Source organism: Notolepis coatsorum, assembly GCF_963971535.1.
Source record: "Notolepis coatsorum genome assembly, contig: SUPER_6_unloc_1, whole genome shotgun sequence".
NCBI classification, from domain to species: domain Eukaryota; kingdom Metazoa; phylum Chordata; class Actinopteri; order Aulopiformes; family Paralepididae; genus Notolepis; species Notolepis coatsorum.
Genome location: NW_028174883.1, coordinates 370,408 through 391,452, shown reverse-complemented (window position 1 = coordinate 391,452; position 21,045 = coordinate 370,408). Strand labels below are relative to the sequence as shown.

General features: G+C 46.2%; 1 protein-coding gene across 1 annotated transcript in view; it reads left to right on the top strand.

The window, feature by feature from the left end:
- Positions 1-21,045, top strand: part of LOC311231269 (phospholipid phosphatase 5-like) — a 40,081-nt gene that overhangs the window by 8,275 nt on the left and 10,761 nt on the right. The window contains exons 2-6 of the mRNA XM_084338267.1: positions 2,286-2,406; positions 12,378-12,486; positions 13,259-13,348; positions 19,042-19,105; positions 20,333-20,457. Coding sequence (XP_084194393.1) covers positions 12,429-12,486; positions 13,259-13,348; positions 19,042-19,105; positions 20,333-20,457 — 337 coding nt within the window. The 5' untranslated portion in view covers positions 2,286-2,406; positions 12,378-12,428. The remainder of the gene's footprint in view (positions 1-2,285; positions 2,407-12,377; positions 12,487-13,258; positions 13,349-19,041; positions 19,106-20,332; positions 20,458-21,045) is intronic.

The window sequence follows — 21,045 nt, the reverse complement described above, 5'->3', positions numbered from 1 at the left end:
CTATAATGTGATAATGTTATATTTATATATATCGCCCTCCGTGTTGGAACACAGCTGTCACTGTAATGTGATAATGTTATATTTATATATATCGCCCTCCGTGTGGGAACACAGCTGTCACTATAATGTGATAATGTTATATTTATATATATCGCCCTCCGTGTGGGAACACAGCTGTCACTGTAATGTGATAATGTTATATTTATATATATCGCCCTCCGTGTTGGAACAGAGCTGGAACCAGGGGGGCTGTCTGCAGACGGGGGGGGGGGCAGGGTGTTGTTACAGAGCTAAACTAAAACGAAAACGCAAAAAAAGAATGCAAAAAAATTAACGAACTAAAACAAAAACGCAAAAAAACGAACGAACTAAAGCGAAAACGCAAAAAAACGAACGCAAAAAAACGAATGAACTAAAACAAAAACGCAAAAAAAGAACAAACTAAAACGAACAAAAAAATAACGCAAAAAAAAGAATGCAAAAAAAGAACACAAAAAAACGCAAAAAACGAACGAAAAAAACTAGCGCAAAAAAACGAACAAACTAAAACAAAAACGCAAAAAAACGAACGAACTAAAACAAAAACGAAAAAAAACGAACGAACTAAAGCGAAAACGCAAAAAAACGAACGAACTAAAACGAACAAAAAAAATAACAAAAAAAAAAGAATGCAAAAAAAGAACACAAAAAAACGCAAAAAACGAATGAACTAAAACGAAAACGCAAAAAAACTAGCGCAAAAAAACAAACAAACTAAAACAAAAACGCAAAAAAACGAACGAACTAAAACAAAAACGAAAAAAAACGAACGAACTAAAGCGAAAACGCAAAAAAACGAACGCAAAAAAACGAACGAACTAAAACAAAAACGCAAAAAAAGAACAAACTAAAACGAACAAAAAAAATAACACAAAAAAAAGAATGCAAAAAAAGAACACAAAAAAACGCAAAAAACGAACGAACTAAAACGAAAACGCAAAAAAACTAGCGCAAAAAAACGAACAAACTAAAACAAAAACGCAAAAAAACGAACGAACTAAAACAAAAACGAAAAAAAACGAACGAACTAAAGCGAAAACGCAAAAAAACGAACGCAAAAAAACGAACGAACTAAAACAAAAACGCAAAAAAACGAACGAACTAAAACGAAAACGCAAAAGAAAGAACAAACTAAAACGAACAAAAAAATAACGCAAAAAAAGAATGCAAAAAAAGAACAAAAAAACGCAAAAAAGGAACGAACTAAAACTAAAACGCAAAAAAATTAACGAACTAAAACGAAAACGAACGAAAAAAAAGAACGAAAAAAAACGAACAAACTAAAACAAAAACGCAAAAAAACGAACGAACTAAAACAAAAACGAAAAAAAACGAACGAACTAAAACGAACAAAAAAAATAACACAAAAAAAAGAATGCAAAAAAAGAACACAAAAAAACTATTATAATGTGATAATGTTATATTTATATATATCGCCCTCCGTGTTGGAACACAGCTGTCACTATAATGTGATAATGTTATATTTATATATATCGCCCTCCGTGTTGGAACACAGCTGTCACTATAATGTGATAATGTTATATTTATATATATCGCCCTCCGTGTTGGAACACAGCTGTCACTGTAATGTGATAATGTTAGTTTTTTTGATCCACTTTTTCTCCCATTTTTCTATATTGTCTCCCATCCCAATTTCGCATCATCCAATTCAACCCTCCCCTGTCACGGACGCTGTTTCTTGCCTCCCACAAGCCGGCTGCAATGTGGACTAAGTCATACATAGCACGAGTCCCCTCCGGTACTTGAGGTAACAGCAGTCGCATCTTTTCACCTGCGCAGCTCGATCTCTCAGTGGCGAGGAGTAACGCGTGGGAGGCTCACGCTGCCCCCGACACTTCCTGATTCTACTGCGCAGGCGCACCAACCGACCTGTAGGAGTCGCTTGTTCACAACGTTCGATCCCCACCCTTCAGTTTTCCCTCCCCGTAATACGGCCAATGTGTATTACTGCGGACGACCAGCTAAACTGAAAACAATGTGGAGAGCTGGATTCGAACAGGCGAATCCTAGCGTCTCCACACTGGTGGCGAGTGCCTTGCCCACTACACCACCTAGCCGCCACATAATGTGATAATGTTATAGACTTGCTGCCCCGTCTTGCTCTTGTATTTTCTATCTGTTTTACGTACATGCTAATATCTGTTTTACATGCTAATATCAGGTATAAACACTGAAAGGTGATCATTGAAACTTGAAAAAGGTCTAAATGGACGTTTGTCTCGCAGGTCAAGGTGACGCCCAGGAGGAAGGTCAAAACCAGCCCCCTCCCAAGATGGCGGCCATGAGCTACAACACGGGCTTCCTGCTGAACGTTGTGTTCCGCTTCGTTCTCTTCGGTCTCTTCCTGTAAGTGTTTTTCACCATTTCTTTTACCAGCTGATGTCAAAGGTTTCAACCTTTTCGAAGGTCCTTTACCTTTTGATCGTTGCCATCATATTGGAGCCGCTGTCTTGCTGATGTTTATTTCAGACCAACCACCTCACTGTAGAGCAGAACTCAGTGCTGGGCTGACACAGGCATTAACCTTTTCATGACCACACTACCAAAGGGTTAACCCAAGTGAAAGGTTAACCTTCTGTAGTGTGGCAGTGAAAGGGTTAACCTTCTGTAGTGTGGCAGTGAAAGGGTTAACCTTCTGTAGTGTGGTAGTGAAAGGGTTAACCTTCTGTAGTGTGGTAGTGAAAGGTTAACCTTCTGTAGTGTGGTAGTGAAAGGTTAACCTTCTGTAGTGTGGTAGTGAAAGGTTAACCTTCTGTAGTGTGGTAGTGAAAGGTTAACCTTCTGTAGTGTGATAGTGAAAGGGTTAACCTTCTGTAGTGTGGTAGTGAAAGGGTTAACCTTCTGTAGTGTGGCAGTGAAAGGTTAACCTTCTGTAGTGTGGCAGTGAAAGGTTAACCTTCTGTAGTGTGGTAGTGAAAGGTTAACCTTCTGTAGTGTGGCAGTGAAAGGGTTAACCTTCTGTAGTGTGGCAGTGAAAGGTTAACCTTCTGTAGTGTGGTAGTGAAAGGTTAACCTTCTGTAGTGTGGTAGTGAAAGGGTTAACCTTCTGTAGTGTGGTAGTGAAAGGGTTAACCTTCTGTAGTGTGGTAGTGAAAGGTTAACCTTCTGTAGTGTGATAGTGAAAGGTTAACCTTCTGTAGTGTGATAGTGAAAGGTTAACCTTCTGTAGTGTGGTAGTGAAAGGTTAACCTTCTGTAGTGTGGTAGTGAAAGGTTAACCTTCTGTAGTGTGGTAGTGAAAGGTTAACCTTCTGTAGTGTGGTAGTGAAAGGGTTAACCTTCTGTAGTGTGGTAGTGAAAGGGTTAACCTTCTGTAGTGTGGCAGTGAAAGGTTAACCTTCTGTAGTGTGGCAGTGAAAGGTTAACCTTCTGTAGTGTGGTAGTGAAAGGTTAACATTCTGTAGTGTGGCAGTGAAAGGGTTAACCTTCTGTAGTGTGGCAGTGAAAGGTTAACCTTCTGTAGTCTGGTAGTGAAAGGTTAACCTTCTGTAGTGTGGTAGTGAAAGGGGTAACCGTCTGTAGTGTGGCAGTGAAAGGTTAACCTTCTGTAGTGTGGTAGTGAAAGGGGTAACCGTCTGTAGTGTGGTAGTGAAAGGTTAACCTTCTGTAGTGTGGTAGTGAAAGGTTAACCTTCTGTAGTGTGGTAGTGAAAGGGTTAACCTTCTGTAGTGTGGTAGTGAAATGTTAACCTTCTGTAGTGTGGTAGTGAAAGGTTAACCTTCTGTAGTGTGGTAGTGAAAGGTTAACCTTCTGTAGTGTGGTAGTGAAAGGTTAACCTTTTGTAGTGTGGTAGTGAAAGGTTAACCTTCTGTAGTGTGGCAGTGAAAGGTTAACCTTTTGTAGTGTGGTAGTGAAATGTTAACCTTCTGTAGTGTGGTAGTGAAAGGGTTAACCTTCTGCAGTGTGGTAGTGAAAGGTTAACCGTCTGTAGTGTGGTAGTGAAAGGGTTAACCTTCTGCAGTGTGGTAGTGAAAGGTTAACCTTCTGTAGTGTGGCAGTGAAAGGTTAACCTTTTGTAGTGTGGTAGTGAAATGTTAACCTTCTGTAGTGTGGCAGTGAAAGGGTTAACCTTCTGTAGTGTGGTAGTGAAAGGTTAACCTTCTGTAGTGTGGTAGTGAAAGGTTAACCTTCTGTAGTGTGGTAGTGAAAGGGTTAATGAGCAACAATATCTTATATGTATTTCCAATAAAGAAATTAAGAAATATATATACAGTATATTATCGATCGAATTATATCGATCGTATCATTTAAATTGCTAATTTGAGCACAGAGTGACGGTACAAACTCCGGCACATCCTCCTGGACCTTTTGACTTATGCCTTTTTACCTTTACGTCAACACTTGACACTTATTATTACTGTACATTTTTACTGTATATCACTGTATATTTTTGGCTGTATATTTTAGAATGTATATCCCTGACCGTATTTTTATTCTCATTTGTCATTTGTGATGTTTGACTACCTGTAAATGTTTATTATTGTGAGCGATCTGTGGTGCTGCTGAATTACCATCCGGATCAACAAAGTACTTCTATTCTATTCTATTCTATTCTATTCTATTCTATTCTATTCTATTCTATTCTATTCTATTCTATTCTATGGTACTGTGTAGAGCAGTGGTCACCAACCTTTTTAAGCCCATGATCACTTTTAATTTTTTTTGGTGAAGGCAAGATCTACCTATTGAAGTGTTGAGAGAAAAAGACAGCCAAGATTGTACTTTAAACTAAATGCCTTTTATTTGCCTGTATTCTAATTACATGCAATGCTTTGGTCCAACATTAAAACGTCAAAGTAGAACTATTATGTACTTTCTCAGTCAGTGCAGTAATCTTATGCAGCATCACTTTTCACATCAAAACAAAAGTAGAACTGTAATGTGGACTCTCATGGAAAGATTAATACATATATATATATATATATATATATATATTTTTTTTTTACATTTTTTTTTCAGGGAAAGATCTACAGGGAAGGTCTCAAAGATCGACCAGTCGATCAAGATCGACGGGTGGTTGACCCCTGGTGTAGAGCATGGGAGTATCTGTAGTCAGCTGTAGCCCTGGCTGATCTGTCTCTCTCTCTCTCTCCTCTCCTCCTCTCTGAGATGTAGCCCTGGCTGATCCCTCTCTCTCTCCTCTCCTCCTCTCTGAGATGTAGCCCTGACTGATCCCTCTCTCTCTCCTCTCCTCCTCTCTGAGATGTAGCACTGACTGATCCCTCTCTCTCTCTCTCTCCTCCTCTCTGAGATGTAGCCCTGACTGATCCCTCTCTCTCTCTCTCCTCCTCTCTGAGATGTAGCCCTGACTGATCCCTCTCTCTCTCTCCTCTCCTCCTCTCTGAGATGTAGCCCTGACTGATCCCTCTCTCTCCTCTCCTCCTCTCTGAGATGTAGCCCTGACTGATCCCTCTCTCTCTCTCCTCTCCTCCTCTCTGAGATGTAGCCCTGACTGATCCCTCTCTCTCTCTCTCTCCTCCTCTCTGAGATGTAGCCCTGACTGATCCCTCTCTCTCTCTCTCTCTCTCTCTCCTCCTCTCTGAGATGTAGCCCTGACTGATCCCTCTCTCTCTCTCTCCTCCTCTCTGAGATGTAGCCCTGACTGATCCCTCTCTCTCTCTCTCCTCCTCTCTGAGATGTAGCCCTGACTGATCCCTCTCTCTCTCTCTCTCCTCCTCTCTGAGATGTAGCCCTGACTGATCTCTCTCTCTCTCTCTCTCCTCCTCTCTGAGATGTAGCCCTGACTGATCCCTCTCTCTCTCTCCTCTCCTCCTCTCTGAGATGTAGCCCTGACTGATCCCCCTCTCTCTCTCCTCCTCTCTGAGATGTAGCCCTGACTGATCCCTCTCTCTCCTCTCCTCCTCTCTGAGATGTAGCCCTGACTGATCCCTCTCTCTCTCTCCTCTCCTCCTCTCTGAGATGTAGCCCTGACTGATCCCTCTCTCTCTCTCTCTCCTCCTCTCTGAGATGTAGCCCTGACTGATCCCTCTCTCTCTCTCTCTCTCTCCTCCTCTCTGAGATGTAGCCCTGACTGATCCCTCTCTCTCTCTCTCCTCCTCTCTGAGATGTAGCCCTGACTGATCCCTCTCTCTCTCTCTCCTCCTCTCTGAGATGTAGCCCTGACTGATCCCTCTCTCTCTCTCTCTCCTCCTCTCTGAGATGTAGCCCTGACTGATCTCTCTCTCTCTCTCTCTCCTCCTCTCTGAGATGTAGCCCTGACTGATCCCTCTCTCTCTCTCTCCTCTCCTCCTCTCTGAGATGTAGCCCTGACTGATCCCTCTCTCTCTCTCCTCCTCTCTGAGATGTAGCCCTGACTGATCCCTCTCTCTCTCTCTCCTCCTCTCTGAGATGTAGCCCTGACTGATCCCTCTCTCTCTCTCCTCTCCTCCTCTCTGAGATGTAGCCCTGACTGATCCCTCTCTCTCTCTCCTCTCCTCCTCTCTGAGATGTAGCCCTGACTGATCCCTCTCTCTCTCTCTCTCCTCCTCTCTGAGATGTAGCCCTGACTGATCCCTCTCTCTCTCTCTCTCCTCCTCTCTGAGATGTAGCCCTGACTGATCCCTCTCTCTCTTCTCTCCTCCTCTCTGAGATGTAGCCCCGACTGATCCCTCTCTCTCTCTCTCCTCCTCTCTGAGATGTAGCCCTGACTGATCCCTCTCTCTCCTCTCCTCCTCTCTGAGATGTAGCCCTGACTGATCCCTCTCTCTCTCCTCTCCTCCTCTCTGAGATGTAGCCCTGACTGATCCCTCTCTCTCTCCTCTCCTCCTCTCTGAGATGTAGCCCTGACTGATCCCTCTCTCTCTCTTCTCTCCTCCTCTCTGAGATGTAGCCCTGACTGATCCCTCTCTCTCTCTCTCCTCTCCTCCTCTCTGAGATGTAGCCCTGACTGATCCTCTCTCTCTCTCTCCTCTCCTCCTCTCTGAGATGTAGCCCTGACTGATCCCTCTCTCTCTCTCTCTCTCTCCTCCTCTCTGAGATGTAGCCCTGGCTGATCCCTCTCTCTCTCTCTCCTCTCCTCCTCTCTGAGATGTAGCCCTGACTGATCCCTCTCTCTCTCTCTCTCCTCCTCTCTGAGATGTAGCCCTGACTGATCCCTCTCTCTCTCTCTCTCCTCCTCTCTGAGATGTAGCCCTGACTGATCCCTCTCTCTCTCTCTCTCTCCTCCTCTCTGAGATGTAGCCCTGACTGATCCCTCTCTCTCTCTCCTCTCCTCCTCTCTGAGATGTAGCCCTGACTGATCCCTCTCTCTCTCTCTCTCCTCCTCTCTGAGATGTAGCCCTGACTGATCCCTCTCTCTCTCTCTCCTCCTCTCTGAGATGTAGCCCCGACTGATCCCTCTCTCTCTCCTCTCCTCCTCTCTGAGATGTAGCCCTGACTGATCCCTCTCTCTCTCTCCTCTCCTCCTCTCTGAGATGTAGCCCTGACTGATCCTCTCTCTCTCTCTCTCTCTCCTCCTCTCTGAGATGTAGCCCTGACTGATCCCTCTCTCTCTCTCTCTCCTCCTCTCTGAGATGTAGCCCTGACTGATCCCTCTCTCTCTCTCTCCTCCTCTCTGAGATGTAGCCCTGACTGATCCCTCTCTCTCTCTCTCTCCTCCTCTCTGAGATGTAGTCCTGACTGATCCCTCTCTCTCTCCTCTCCTCCTCTCTGAGATGTAGCCCTGACTGATCCCTCTCTCTCTCTCTCCTCCTCTCTGAGATGTAGCCCTGACTGATCCCTCTCTCTCTCTCTCCTCCTCTCTGAGATGTAGCCCTGACTGATCCTCTCTCTCTCTCTCCTCCTCTCTGAGATGTAGCCCTGACTGATCCCTCTCTCTCTCTCTCTCCTCCTCTCTGAGATGTAGCCCTGACTGATCCCTCTCTCTCTCTCTCTCCTCCTCTCTGAGATGTAGCCCTGACTGATCTCTCTCTCTCTCTCCTCCTCTCTGAGATGTAGCCCTGACTGATCCCTCTCTCTCTCTCTCTCCTCCTCTCTGAGATGTAGCCCTGACTGATCCCTCTCTCTCTCTCTCTCCTCCTCTCTGAGATGTAGCCCTGACTGATCCCTCTCTCTCTCTCTCCTCCTCTCTGAGATGTAGCCCTGACTGATCCCTCTCTCTCTCCTCTCCTCCTCTCTGAGATGTAGCCCTGACTGATCCCTCTCTCTCTCCTCTCCTCCTCTCTGAGATGTAGTCCTGACTGATCCCTCTCTCTCTCTCTCCTCCTCTCTGAGATGTAGCCCTGACTGATCCCTCTCTCTCTCTCTCCTCCTCTCTGAGATGTAGCCCTGACTGATCCCTCTCTCTCTCTCTCTCCTCCTCTCTGAGATGTAGCCCTGACTGATCCCTCTCTCTCTCTCTCCTCCTCTCTGAGATGTAGCCCTGACTGATCCCTCTCTCTCTCTCTCTCCTCTCCTCTCTGAGATGTAGCCCTGACTGATCTCTCTCTCTCTCTTCTCTCCTCCTCTCTGAGATGTAGCCCTGACTGATCCCTCTCTCTCTTCTCTCCTCCTCTCTGAGATGTAGCCCTGACTGATCCCTCTCTCTCTCTCTCTCCTCCTCTCTGAGATGTAGCCCTGACTGATCCCTCTCTCTCTCTCTCTCCTCCTCTCTGAGATGTAGCCCTGACTGATCCCTCTCTCTCTCCTCTCCTCCTCTCTGAGATGTAGCCCTGACTGATCCTCTCTCTCTCTCTCTCCTCCTCTCTGAGATGTAGCCCTGACTGATCCCTCTCTCTCTTCTCTCTCCTCCTCTCTGAGATGTAGCCCTGACTGATCCCTCTCTCTCTCTCTCTCCTCCTCTCTGAGATGTAGCCCTGACTGATCCCTCTCTCTCTCTTCTCTCCTCCTCTCTGAGATGTAGCCCTGACTGATCCCTCTCTCTCTCTCTCTCTCCTCCTCTCTGAGATGTAGCCCTGACTGATCCCTCTCTCTCTCTCTCCTCCTCTCTGAGATGTAGCCCTGACTGATCCCTCTCTCTCTCTCTCCTCCTCTCTGAGATGTAGCCCTGACTGATCCCTCTCTCTCTCCCTCTCCTCCTCTCTGAGATGTAGCCCTGACTGATCCCTCTCTCTCTCTCTTCTCTCCTCCTCTCTGAGATGTAGCCCTGACTGATCTCTCTCTCTCTCTCTCTCCTCCTCTCTGAGATGTAGCCCTGACTGATCCCTCTCTCTCTCTCTCTCTCTCCTCCTCTCTGAGATGTAGCCCTGACTGATCCCTCTCTCTCTCTCTCCTCCTCTCTGAGATGTAGCCCTGACTGATCCCTCTCTCTCCTCTCCTCCTCTCTGAGATGTAGTCCTGACTGATCCCTCTCTCTCTCTCTCCTCCTCTCTGAGATGTAGCCCTGACTGATCCCTCTCTCTCTCTCTCTCCTCCTCTCTGAGATGTAGCCCTGACTGATCCCTCTCTCTCCTCTCCTCCTCTCTGAGATGTAGCCCTGACTGATCCTCTCTCTCTCTCTCCTCCTCTCTGACCTCCTCTCTGAGATGTAGCGCTGACTGATCCCTCTCTCTCTTCCTCTCTCTGAGATGTAGCCCTGACTGATCCCTCTCTCTCTCCTCTCCTCCTCTCTGAGATGTAGCCCTGACTTGATCCCTCTCTCTCTCCTCTCCTCCTCTCTGAGATGTAGCCCTGACTGATCCCTCTCACTCTCTCTCCTCCTCTCTGAGATGTAGCCCTGACTGATCCCTCTCTCTCTCTCTCTCTCTCTCTCTCTCTGAGATGTAGCCTGACTGATCCCTCTCTCTCTCTCTCCTCTCCTCCCTCTCTGAGATGTAGCCCTGACTGATCCACTCTCTCTCTCTCTCTCTCTCCTCCTCTCTGAGATGTAGCCCTGACTGATCCCTCCTCTCTCTCTTCTCTCTCCTCTCTGAGATGTAGCCCTGACTGATCCCTCTCTCTCTCTCTCTCCTCCTCTCTGAGATGTAGCCCTGACTGATCCCCTCTCTCTCCTCTCCTCCTCTCTGAGATGTAGCCCTGACTGATCCCTCTCTCTCTCTCCTCTCCTCCTCTCTGAGATGTAGCCCTGACTGATCCCTCTCTCTCTCTCTCTCTCACTCCTCTCTGAGATGTAGCCCTGACTGATCCTCTCTCTCTCTCTCTCTCCTCCTCTCTGAGATGTAGCCCTGACTGATCCCCCTCTCTCTCTCCTCTCCTCCTCTCTGAGATGTAGCCCTGACTGATCCCTCTCTCTCTCTCCTCTCCTCCTCTCTGAGATGTAGCCCTGACTGATCCCCTCTCTCTCTCTCTCCTCCTCTCTGAGATGTAGCCCTGACTGATCCCTCTCTCTCTCTCTCTCCTCCTCTCTGAGATGTAGCCCTGACTGATCCCTCTCTCTCTCTCTTCCTCCTCTCTGAGATGTAGCCCTGACTGATCCCTCTCTCTCGACTCTCTCTCTCTCCTCCTCTCTGAGATGTAGCCCTGACTGATCCCCTCTCTCTCTCCTCTCCTCCTCTCTGAGATGTAGCCCTGACTGATCCCTCTCTCTCTCTCCTCTCCTCCTCTCTGAGATGTAGCCCTGACTGATCTCTCTCTCTCCTCTCCTCCTCTCTGAGATGTAGCCCTGACTGATCCCTCTCTCTCTCTCTCCTCCTCTCTGAGATGTAGCCCTGACTGATCCCTCTCTCTCTCTCTCCTCCTCTCTGAGATGTAGCCCTGACTGATCTCTCTCTCTCTCTCTCTCTCCTCTCTGAGATGTAGCCCTGACTGATCTCTCTCTCTCTCTCCTCCTCTCTGAGATGTAGTCCTGACTGATCCCTCTCTCTCTCTCTCTCTCTCCCCTCTGAGATGTAGCCCTGACTGATCCCTCTCTCTCTCTCTCTCCTCCTCTCTGAGATGTAGCCCTGACTGATCCCTCTCTCTCTCTCTCTCTCTCCTCCTCTCTGAGATGTAGCCCTGACTGATCCCTCTCTCTCTCTCTCTCCTCCTCTCTGAGATGTAGCCCTGACTGATCCCTCTCTCTCTCTTCTCTCCTCCTCTCTGAGATGTAGCCCTGACTGATCTCTCTCTCTCTCCTCCTCTCTGAGATGTAGCCCTGACTGATCCCTCTCTCTCTCTCTCTCCTCCTCTCTGAGATGTAGCCCTGACTGATCCCTCTCTCTCTCTCTCCTCCTCTCTGAGATGTAGCCCTGACTGATCCCTCTCTCTCTCTCTCTCCTCCTCTCTGAGATGTAGCCCTGACTGATCCCTCTCTCTCTCTCCTCTCCTCCTCTCTGAGATGTAGCCCTGACTGATCCCTCTCTCTCTCTCTCTCTCCTCCTCTCTGAGATGTAGCCCTGACTGATCCCTCTCTCTCTCCTCCCTCTCTCTGAGATGTAGCCCTGACTGATCCCTCTCTCTCTCTCTCTCCTCCTCTCTGAGATGTAGCCCTGACTGATCCCTCTCTCTCTCTCTCCTCCTCTCTGAGATGTAGCCCTGACTGATCCCTCTCTCTCTCTCTCTCCTCCTCTCTGAGATGTAGCCCTGACTGATCCCTCTCTCTCTCTCTCTCCTCCTCTCTGAGATGTAGCCTGACTGATCCCTCTCTCTCTCTCCTCTCCTCCTCTCTGAGATGTAGCCCTGACTGATCCCTCTCTCTCTCTCTCCTCCTCTCTGAGATGTAGCCCTGACTGATCCCTCTCTCTCTCTCTCCTCCTCTCTGAGATGTAGCCCTGACTGATCCCTCTCTCTCTCTCTCCTCCTCTCTGAGATGTAGCCCTGACTGATCCCTCTCTCTCTCTCTCCTCCTCTCTGAGATGTAGCCCTGACTGATCCCTCTCTCTCTCTCTCCTCCTCTCTGAGATGTAGCCCTGACTGATCCCTCTCTCTCTCTCTCCTCCTCTCTGAGATGTAGCCCTGACTGATCCCCTCTCTCTCTCTCTCCTCCTCTCTGAGATGTAGCCCTGACTGATCCCTCTCTCTTCTCTCCTCCTCTCTGAGATGTAGCCCTGACTGATCCTCTCTCTCTCTCTCTCTCCTCCTCTCTGAGATGTAGTCCTGACTGATCCCTCTCTCTCTCTCTCTCCTCCTCTCTGAGATGTAGCCCTGACTGATCCCTCTCTCTCCTCTCCTCCTCTCTGAGATGTAGCCCTGACTGATCCCTCTCTCTCTCTCTCTCTCTCCTCCTCTCTGAGATGTAGCCCTGACTGATCCCTCTCTCTCTCTCTTCTCTCCTCCTCTCTGAGATGTAGCCCTGACTGATCCCTCTCTCTCTCTCTCTCTCTCTCTCTCTCTCTCTCTCTCTCTCTCTCTCTCTCTCTCTCTCTCTCTCTCTCTCTCTCTCTCTCTCTCTCTCTCTCTCTCCTCCTCCCTCTCTCTCTCCTCTCTCTCTCTCCCTCTCTTCATCCCTCTCTCTTCTCTCTCCAGCCTCTCTGAGATGCCCGGTCCGTTCATCAGACAGATCCAGCCCGAGGAGCTATGGCTTTACAAGTTCCACCACGTTCAGGAGGAATACGTGTCTCGCTCCCTCGTGTTCGTAAGTCTGTGTTTCCCTGCTGAGACCCAACGAGACGTCTAGACTGATGGTGGGCTTCATGTCCGTGTCACGTGACCAGCTTGTGACCTGATAGGTTCATGTCCGTGTCACGTGACCAGCTTGTGACCTGATAGGTTCATGTCCGTGTCACGTGACCAGCTTGTGACCTGATAGGTTCATGTCCGTGCCACGTGACCAGCTTGTGACCTGATAGGTTCATGTCCGTGTCACGTGACCAGCTTGTGACCTGATAGGTTCATGTGCGTGTCACGTGACCAGCTTGTGACCCTGATAGGTTCATGTCCGTGTCACGTGACCAGCTTGTGACCTGATAGGTTCATGTCCGTGTCACGTGACCAGCTTGTGACCTGATAGGTTCATGTCCGTGTCACGTGACCAGCTTGTGACCTGATAGGTTCATGTCCGTGTCACGTGACCAGCTTGTGACCTGATAGGTTCATGTCCGTGTCACGTGACCAGCTTGTGACCTGATAGGTTCATGTCCGTGCCACGTGACCAGCTTGTGACCTGATAGGTTCATGTCCGTGTCACGTGACCAGCTTGTGACCCTGATAGGTTCATGTCCGTGTCACGTGACCAGCTTGTGACCTGATAGGTTCATGTCCGTGTCACGTGACCAGCTTGTTCATCACCCGTGCCACTCTCTCTCTCTCTCCTCTCTCTCTCTCTCTCCCCCCCCTCTCTCTCTCTCCCTCTCTCTCCTCTCTCTCTCTCCCTCTCTCTCCTCTCTCTCTCTCTCTCTCTCCTCCAGAGCATCTCCGTTCTCATCCCGTGGCCGCCATCCTCCTGGTGTCCTTCCTGAAGACCACAGTGAGGAGAGACCTCCGAGAAGCATCTCTGGGTAGGTCCCGCCTCTAACCAGTGAGGGGGAGGAGCTACAGGGGAGGTCCCGCCTTTAACCAGTGAGGGGGAGGAGCTACAGGGGAGGTCCCGCCTTTAACCAGTGAGGGGGAGGAGCAACAGGGGAGGTCCCACCTTTAACTAGTGAAGGGGAGGAGCTACAGGGGAGGTCCCGCCTTTAACCAGTGAGGGGGAGGAGCAACAGGGGAGGTCCCGCCTTTAACTAGTGAAGGGGAGGAGCTACAGGGGAGGTCCCGCCTTTAACCAGTGAAGGGGAGGAGCAACAGGGGAGGAGGGACTAGTGAAGGGGAGGAGCAACATGGGAGGAAGGACTAGTGAAGGGGAGGAGCAACAGGGGAGGAGGGTACTAGTGTTAGGGGAGGAGCAACATGGGAGGAGGGTACTAGTGAAGGGGAGGAGCAACAGGGGAGGGTACTAGTGAAGGGGAGGAGCAACAGGGGAGGAGGGACTAGTGAAGGGGAGGAGCAACAGGGGAGGAGGGTACTAGTGTTAGGGGAGGAGCAACATGGGAGGAGGGTACTAGTGAAGGGGAGGAGCAACAGGGGAGGGTACTAGTGAAGGGGAGGAGCAACAGGGGAGGAGGGACTAGTGAAGGGGAGGAGCAACAGGGGAGGAGGGACTAGTGAAGGGGAGGAGCAACAGGGGAGGAGGGACTAGTGAAGGGGAGGAGCAACAGGGGAGGAATGACTAGTGAAGGGGAGGAGCAACAGGGGAGGAAGGACTAGTGAAGGGGAGGAGCAACAGGGGAGGAGGGTACTAGTGAAGGGGAGGAGCAACAGGGGAGGAGGGTACTAGTGAAGGGGAGGAGCAACAGGGGAGGGTACTAGTGAAGGGGAGGAGCAACAGGGGAGGAGGGTACTAGTGAAGGGGAGGAGCAACAGGGGAGGAAGGACTAGTGAAGGGGAGGAGCAACAGGGGAGGAAGGACTAGTGAAGGGGAGGAGCAACAGGGGAGGAGGGACTAGTGAAGGGGAGGAGCAACAGGGGAGGAGGGACTAGTGAAGGGGAGGAGCAACAGGGGAGGAAGGACTAGTGAAGGGGAGGAGCAACAGGGGAGGAGGGACTAGTGAAGGGGAGGAGCAACAGGGGAGGAATGACTAGTGAAGGGGAGGAGCAACAGGGGAGGAGGGACTAGTGAAGGGGAGGAGCAACAGGGGAGGAGGGACTAGTGAAGGGGAGGAGCAACAGGGGAGGAGGGTACTAGTGTTGTGTACTTATACAGCAGTGTTGTGTACTTATACAGCAGTATTGTGTACTTATACTGCAGTGTTGTGTACTTATACAGCAGTATTGTGTACTTATACAGCAGTATTGTGTACTTATAATACAGCAGTGTTGTGTACTTATACAGCAGTGTTGTGTACTTATACTGCAGTGTTGTGTACTTATACAGCAGTATTGTGTACTTATACTGCAGTGTTGTGTACTTATACTGCAGTGTTGTGTACTTATACTGCAGTGTTGTGTACTTATACTGCAGTGTTGTGTACTTATACAGCAGTATTGTGTACTTATACTGCAGTGTTGTGTACTTATACAGCAGTATTGTGTACTTATACAGCAGTATTGTGTACTTATACTGCAGTGTTGTGTACTTATACAGCAGTGTTGTGTACTTATATACTTATACAGCAGTGTTGTGTACTTATACAGCAGTATTGTGTACTTATACAGCAGTATTGTGTACTTATACAGCAGTATTGTGTACTTATACAGCAGTATTGTGTACTTATACAGCAGTATTGTGTACTTATACTGCAGTGTTGTGTACTTATACAGCAGTGTTGTGTACTTATACAGCAGTGTTGTGTACTTATACTGCAGTGTTGTGTACTTATACTGCAGTGTTGTGTACTTATACAGCAGTATTGTGTACTTATACAGCAGTGTTGTGTACTTATACAGCAGTATTGTGTACTTATACAGCAGTGTTGTGTACTTATACTGCAGTGTTGTGTACTTATACTGCAGTGTTGTGTACTTATACAGCAGTATTGTGTACTTATACAGCAGTGTTGTGTACTTATACAGCAGTATTGTGTACTTATACAGCAGTGTTGTGTGTACTTATACAGTGTTGTGTACTTATACAGCAGTATTGTGTACTTATACTGCAGTGTTGTGTACTTATACAGCAGTATTGTGTACTTATACAGCAGTGTTGTGTACTTATACAGCAGTATTGTGTACTTATACAGCAGTGTTGTGTACTTATACAGTGTTGTGTACTTATACAGCAGTATTGTGTACTTATACTGCAGTGTTGTGTACTTATACTGCAGTGTTGTGTACTTATACTGCAGTGTTGTGTACTTATACTGCAGTGTTGTGTACTTATACAGCAGTATTGTGTACTTATACAGCAGTATTGTGTACTTATACAGCAGTGTTGTGTACTTATACAGCAGTGTTGTGTACTTATACAGCAGTATTGTGTACTTATACAGCAGTGTTGTGTACTTATACAGCAGTATTGTGTACTTATACAGCAGTGTTGTGTACTTATACAGTGTTGTGTACTTATACAGCAGTATTGTGTACTTATACAGCAGTATTGTGTACTTATACAGCAGTGTTGTGTACTTATACAGTGTTGTGTACTTATACAGCAGTATTGTGTACTTATACTGCAGTGTTGTGTACTTATACTGCAGTGTTGTGTACTTATACTGCAGTGTTGTATAAAACTTATACAGCAGTGTTGTGTACTTATACAGCAGTGTTGTGTACTTATACTGCAGTGTTGTGTACTTATACTGCAGTGTTGTGTACTTATACAGCAGTATTGTGTACTTATACAACAGTGTTGTGTACTTATACAGCAGTGTTGTGTACTTATACAGCAGTGTTGTGTACTTATACAGCAGTGTTGTGTACTTATACAGCAGTATTGTGTACTTATACAGCAGTGTTGTGTACTTATACAGCAGTGTTGTGTACTTATACTGCAGTGTTGTGATGTACTTATACTGCAGTGTTGTGTACTTATACAGCAGTGTTGTGTACTTATACAGCAGTGTTGTGTACTTATACTGCAGTGTTGTGATGTACTTATACTGCAGTGTTGTATACTTATACTGCAGTGTTGTGTACTTATACAGCAGTATTGTGTACTTATACAGCAGTGTTGTGTACTTATACTGCAGTATTGTGATGTACTTATACAGCAGTAGTATTGTGTACTTATACAGCAGTATTGTGTACTTATACAGCAGTGTTGTGTACTTATACAGCAGTGTTGTGTACTTATACAGCAGTGTTGTGTACTTATACAGCAGTGTTGTGTACTTATACAGCAGTATTGTGTACTTATACTGCAGTGTTGTGATGTACTTATACTGCAGTGTTGTGTACTTATACAGCAGTGTTGTGTACTTATACAGCAGTGTTGTGTACTTATACTGCAGTGTTGTGATGTACTTATACTGCAGTGTTGTGTACTTATACTGCAGTGTTGTGTACTTATACAGCAGTATTGTGTACTTATACAGCAGTGTTGTGTACTTATACTGCAGTGGTGTGATGTACTTATACTGCAGTGTTGTGTACTTATACTGCAGTGTTGTGTACTTATACAGCAGTATTGTGTACGTATACAGCAGTGTTGTGTACTTATACAGCAGTATTGTGATGTACTTATACTGCAGTGTTGTGTACTTATACAGCAGTATTGTGATGTACTTATACAGCAGTAGTATTGTGTACTTATACAGCAGTATTGTGTACTTATACAGCAGTATTGTGATGTACTTATACTGCAGTGTTGTGTGTTGTGTACTTATACAGCAGTATTGTGTACTTATACAGTGTTGTGATGTACTTATACTGCAGTGTTGTGTACTTATACAGTGTTGTGATGTACTTATACTGCAGTGTTGTGTACTTATACAGTGTTGTGATGTACTTATACTGCAGTGTTGTGTACTTATACTGCAGTGTTGTGTACTTATACTGTAGTGTTGTGTACTTGTACAGCAGTGTTGTGTACTTATACAGCAGTATTGTGTACTTATACAGCAGTATTGTGATGTACTTATACAGCAGTATTGTGTACTTATACAGCAGTATTGTGTACTTATACACCAGTATTGTGTACTTATACAGCAGTATTGTGATGTACTTATACAGCAGTATTGTGTACTTATACAGCAGTATTGTGATGTACTTATACTGCAGTATTGTGTACTTATACAGTGTTGTGATGTACTTATACTGCAGTGTTGTGTACTTATACAGCAGTATTGTGTACTTATACAGCAGTGTTGTGATGTACTTATACAGCAGTGTTGTGTACTTATACAGCAGTGTTGTGTACTTATACAGCAGTGTTGTGTACTTATACAGCAGTATTGTGTACTTATACAGCGGTTGTGTACTTATACATCAGTATTGTGTACTTATACAGCAGTATTGTGTACTTATACAGCAGTGTTGTGTACTTATACAGCAGTGTTGTGTACTTATACTGCAGTGTTGTGTACTTATACAGCAGTGTTGTGTACTTATACAGCAGTGTTGTGTACTTATACTGCTGTGTTGTGTACTTATACTGCAGTATTGTGTACTTATACAGCAGTATTGTGTACTTATACAGCAGTATTGTGTATTTATACAGTGTTGTGGTGTACTTATACAGCAGTGTTGTGTACTTATACAGTGTTGTGGTGTACTTATACAGCAGTATTGTGTACTTATACAGCAGTGTTGTGTACTTATACAGCAGTGTTGTGTACTTATACAGTGTTGTGTACTTATACAGCAGTATTGTGTACTTATACAGCAGTGTTGTGTACTTATACAGCAGTGTTGTGTACTTATACAGCAGTGTTGTGTACTTATACAGCACTTATACAGCAGTGTTGTGTACTTATACAGCAGTATTGTGTACTTATACAGCAGTGTTGTGTACTTATACAGCAGTATTGTGTACTTATACAGCAGTGTTGTGTACTTATACAGCAGTATTGTGTACTTATACAGCAGTATTGTGTACTTATACAGCAGTGTTGTGTACTTATACAGCAGTATTGTGTACTTATACAGCAGTATTGTGTACTTATACAGCAGTGTTGTGTACTTATACAGCAGTATTGTGTACTTATACAGCAGTATTGTGTACTTATACAGCAGTATTGTGTACTTATACAGCAGTGTTGTGTACTTATACAGCAGTATTGTGTACTTATACAGCAGTATTGTGTACTTATACAGCAGTGTTGTGTACTTATACAGCAGTATTGTGTACTTATACAGCAGTATTGTGTACTTATACAGCAGTGTTGTGTACTTATACAGCAGTATTGTGTACTTATACAGCAGTATTGTGTACTTATACAGCAGTATTGTGTACTTATACAGTGTTGTGTACTTATACAGCAGTATTGTGTACTTATACAGCAGTATTGTGTACTTATTTTTAGTCTGTATGTTTCTTCCATTGGTTGTTTTATTCATTTTAATAGTTTTTATTGATTTGACTTTTTACCTTTATCTCCTGTAGCACTTTGAGATTTTCACAAATGTAAAGTGCGGTACAATAATAATAATAATAATAATAATAATAATAATTATTATTATTATTATTATTATTATTATTATTATTATTATTATTATTATTATTATTATTAGTGTTGTGTCCTGTTTTAAAAGTGTGTCTTGTTTCGTTCTGTTCCAGCGATGTCATTGGCACTAATTCTCAACGGGATTTTCACCAATGTCATCAAATTGGCTGTTGGAAGGTGAACATTCTTATATTCTTGTCCTACATAAAGAGTTTTCCCTATAATAATTGCCCACCCCTGCTCTATAACCTGTGTTCCAGACCAGTAGAACCTGTAGCCTCTATAACCTCTGTGTTCCAGTAGAACCTGTAGCCTCTATAACCTCTGTGTTCCAGACCAGTAGAACCTGTAGCCTCTATAACCTCTGTGTTCCAGACCAGTAGAACATGTAGCCTCTATAACCTCTGTGTTCCAGTAGAACCTGTAGCCTCTATAACCTCTGTGTTCCAGTAGAACCTGTAGCCTCTATAACCTCTGTGTTCCAGTAGAACCTGTAGCCTCTATAACCTCTGTGTTCCAGTAGAACCTGTAGCCTCTATAACCTCTGTGTTCCAGTAGAACCTGTAGCCTCTATAACCTCTGTGTTCCAGTAGAACCTGTAGCCTCTATAACCTCTGTGTTCCAGTAGAACCTGTAGCCTCTATAACCTCTGTGTTCCAGACCAGTAGAACCTGTAGCCTCTATAACCTCTGTGTTCCAGTAGAACCTGTAGCCTCTATAACCTCTGTGTTCCAGTAGAACCTGTAGCCTCTATAACCTCTGTGTTCCAGTAGAACCTGTAGCCTCTATAACCTCTGTGTTCCAGTAGAACCTGTAGCCTCTATAACCTCTGTGTTCCAGTAGAACCTGTAGCCTCTATAACCTCTGTGTTCCAGTAGAACCTGTAGCCTCTATAACCTCTGTGTTCCAGACCAGTAGAACCTGTAGCCTCTATAACCTCTGTGTTCCAGTAGAACCTGTAGCCTCTATAACCTCTGTGTTCCAGTAGAACCTGTAGCCTCTATAACCTCTGTGTTCCAGTAGAACCTGTAGCCTCTATAACCTCTGTGTTCCAGTAGAACCTGTAGCCTCTATAACCTCTGTGTTCCAGTAGAACCTGTAGCCTCTATAACCTCTGTGTTCCAGTAGAACCTGTAGCCTCTATAACCTCTGTGTTCCAGTAGAACCTGTAGCCTCTATAACCTCTGTGTTCCAGTAGAACCTGTAGCCTCTATAACCTCTGTGTTCCAGTAGAACCTGTAGCCTCTATAACCTCTGTGTTCCAGTAGAACCTGTAGCCTCTATAACCTCTGTGTTCCAGTAGAACCTGTAGCCTCTATAACCTCTGTGTTCCAGTAGAACCTGTAGCCTCTATAACCTCTGACCTCTATAACCTCTGACCTCTATAACCTCTGGTTCTTCCAGACCGCGTCCCGACTTCTTCTTCCGCTGTTTCCCCGACGGCCAGATGAACCCGGAGCTCCTCTGCAGCGGAGACCCGCGGGACGTCCTGGAGGGCAGGAAGAGCTTCCCCAGCGCCCACTCCTCCTGTGAGACCTGTGTGTGTGTGTGTGTGTGTGTGTGTGTGTGTGTGTGTGTGTGTGTGTGTGTGTGTGTGTGTGTGTGTGTGTGTGTGTGTGTGTGTGTGTGTGTGTGTGTGTGTGTGTGTGTGTGTGTGTGTGTGTGTGTGTGTGTGTGTGTGTGTGTGTGTGTGTGTGTGTGTGTGTGTGTGCATTGTGATTACGGTTAGGGATTAGAGTTAGTCACTGTGATTATGTTTTACAGTTTTAACATCAACACTGCACCAATAATATGCCGGGGCTGAGTTAAGGTACATCTTACTTAACGGACCGGGGGAAGGTGCATTCTGGGTATTGATTGTGCCTTTGACTGACCCTCTCTCCCGCTCCCTCCCGCTCTCCCTCCTGCTCCCTCCCTCCCGCTCCCTCCCTCCCGCTCCCTCCTGCTCTCTCCCACTCCCTCCCGCTCCCTCCTGCTCTCTCCCACTCCCTCCCGCTCCCTCCTGCTCTCTCCCACTCCCTCCCGCTCCCTCCTGCTCCCTCCCGCTCTCCCTCCTGCTCCCTCCCTCCCGCTCCCTCCTGCTCTCTCCCACTCCCTCCCGCTCTCCCTCCTGCTCC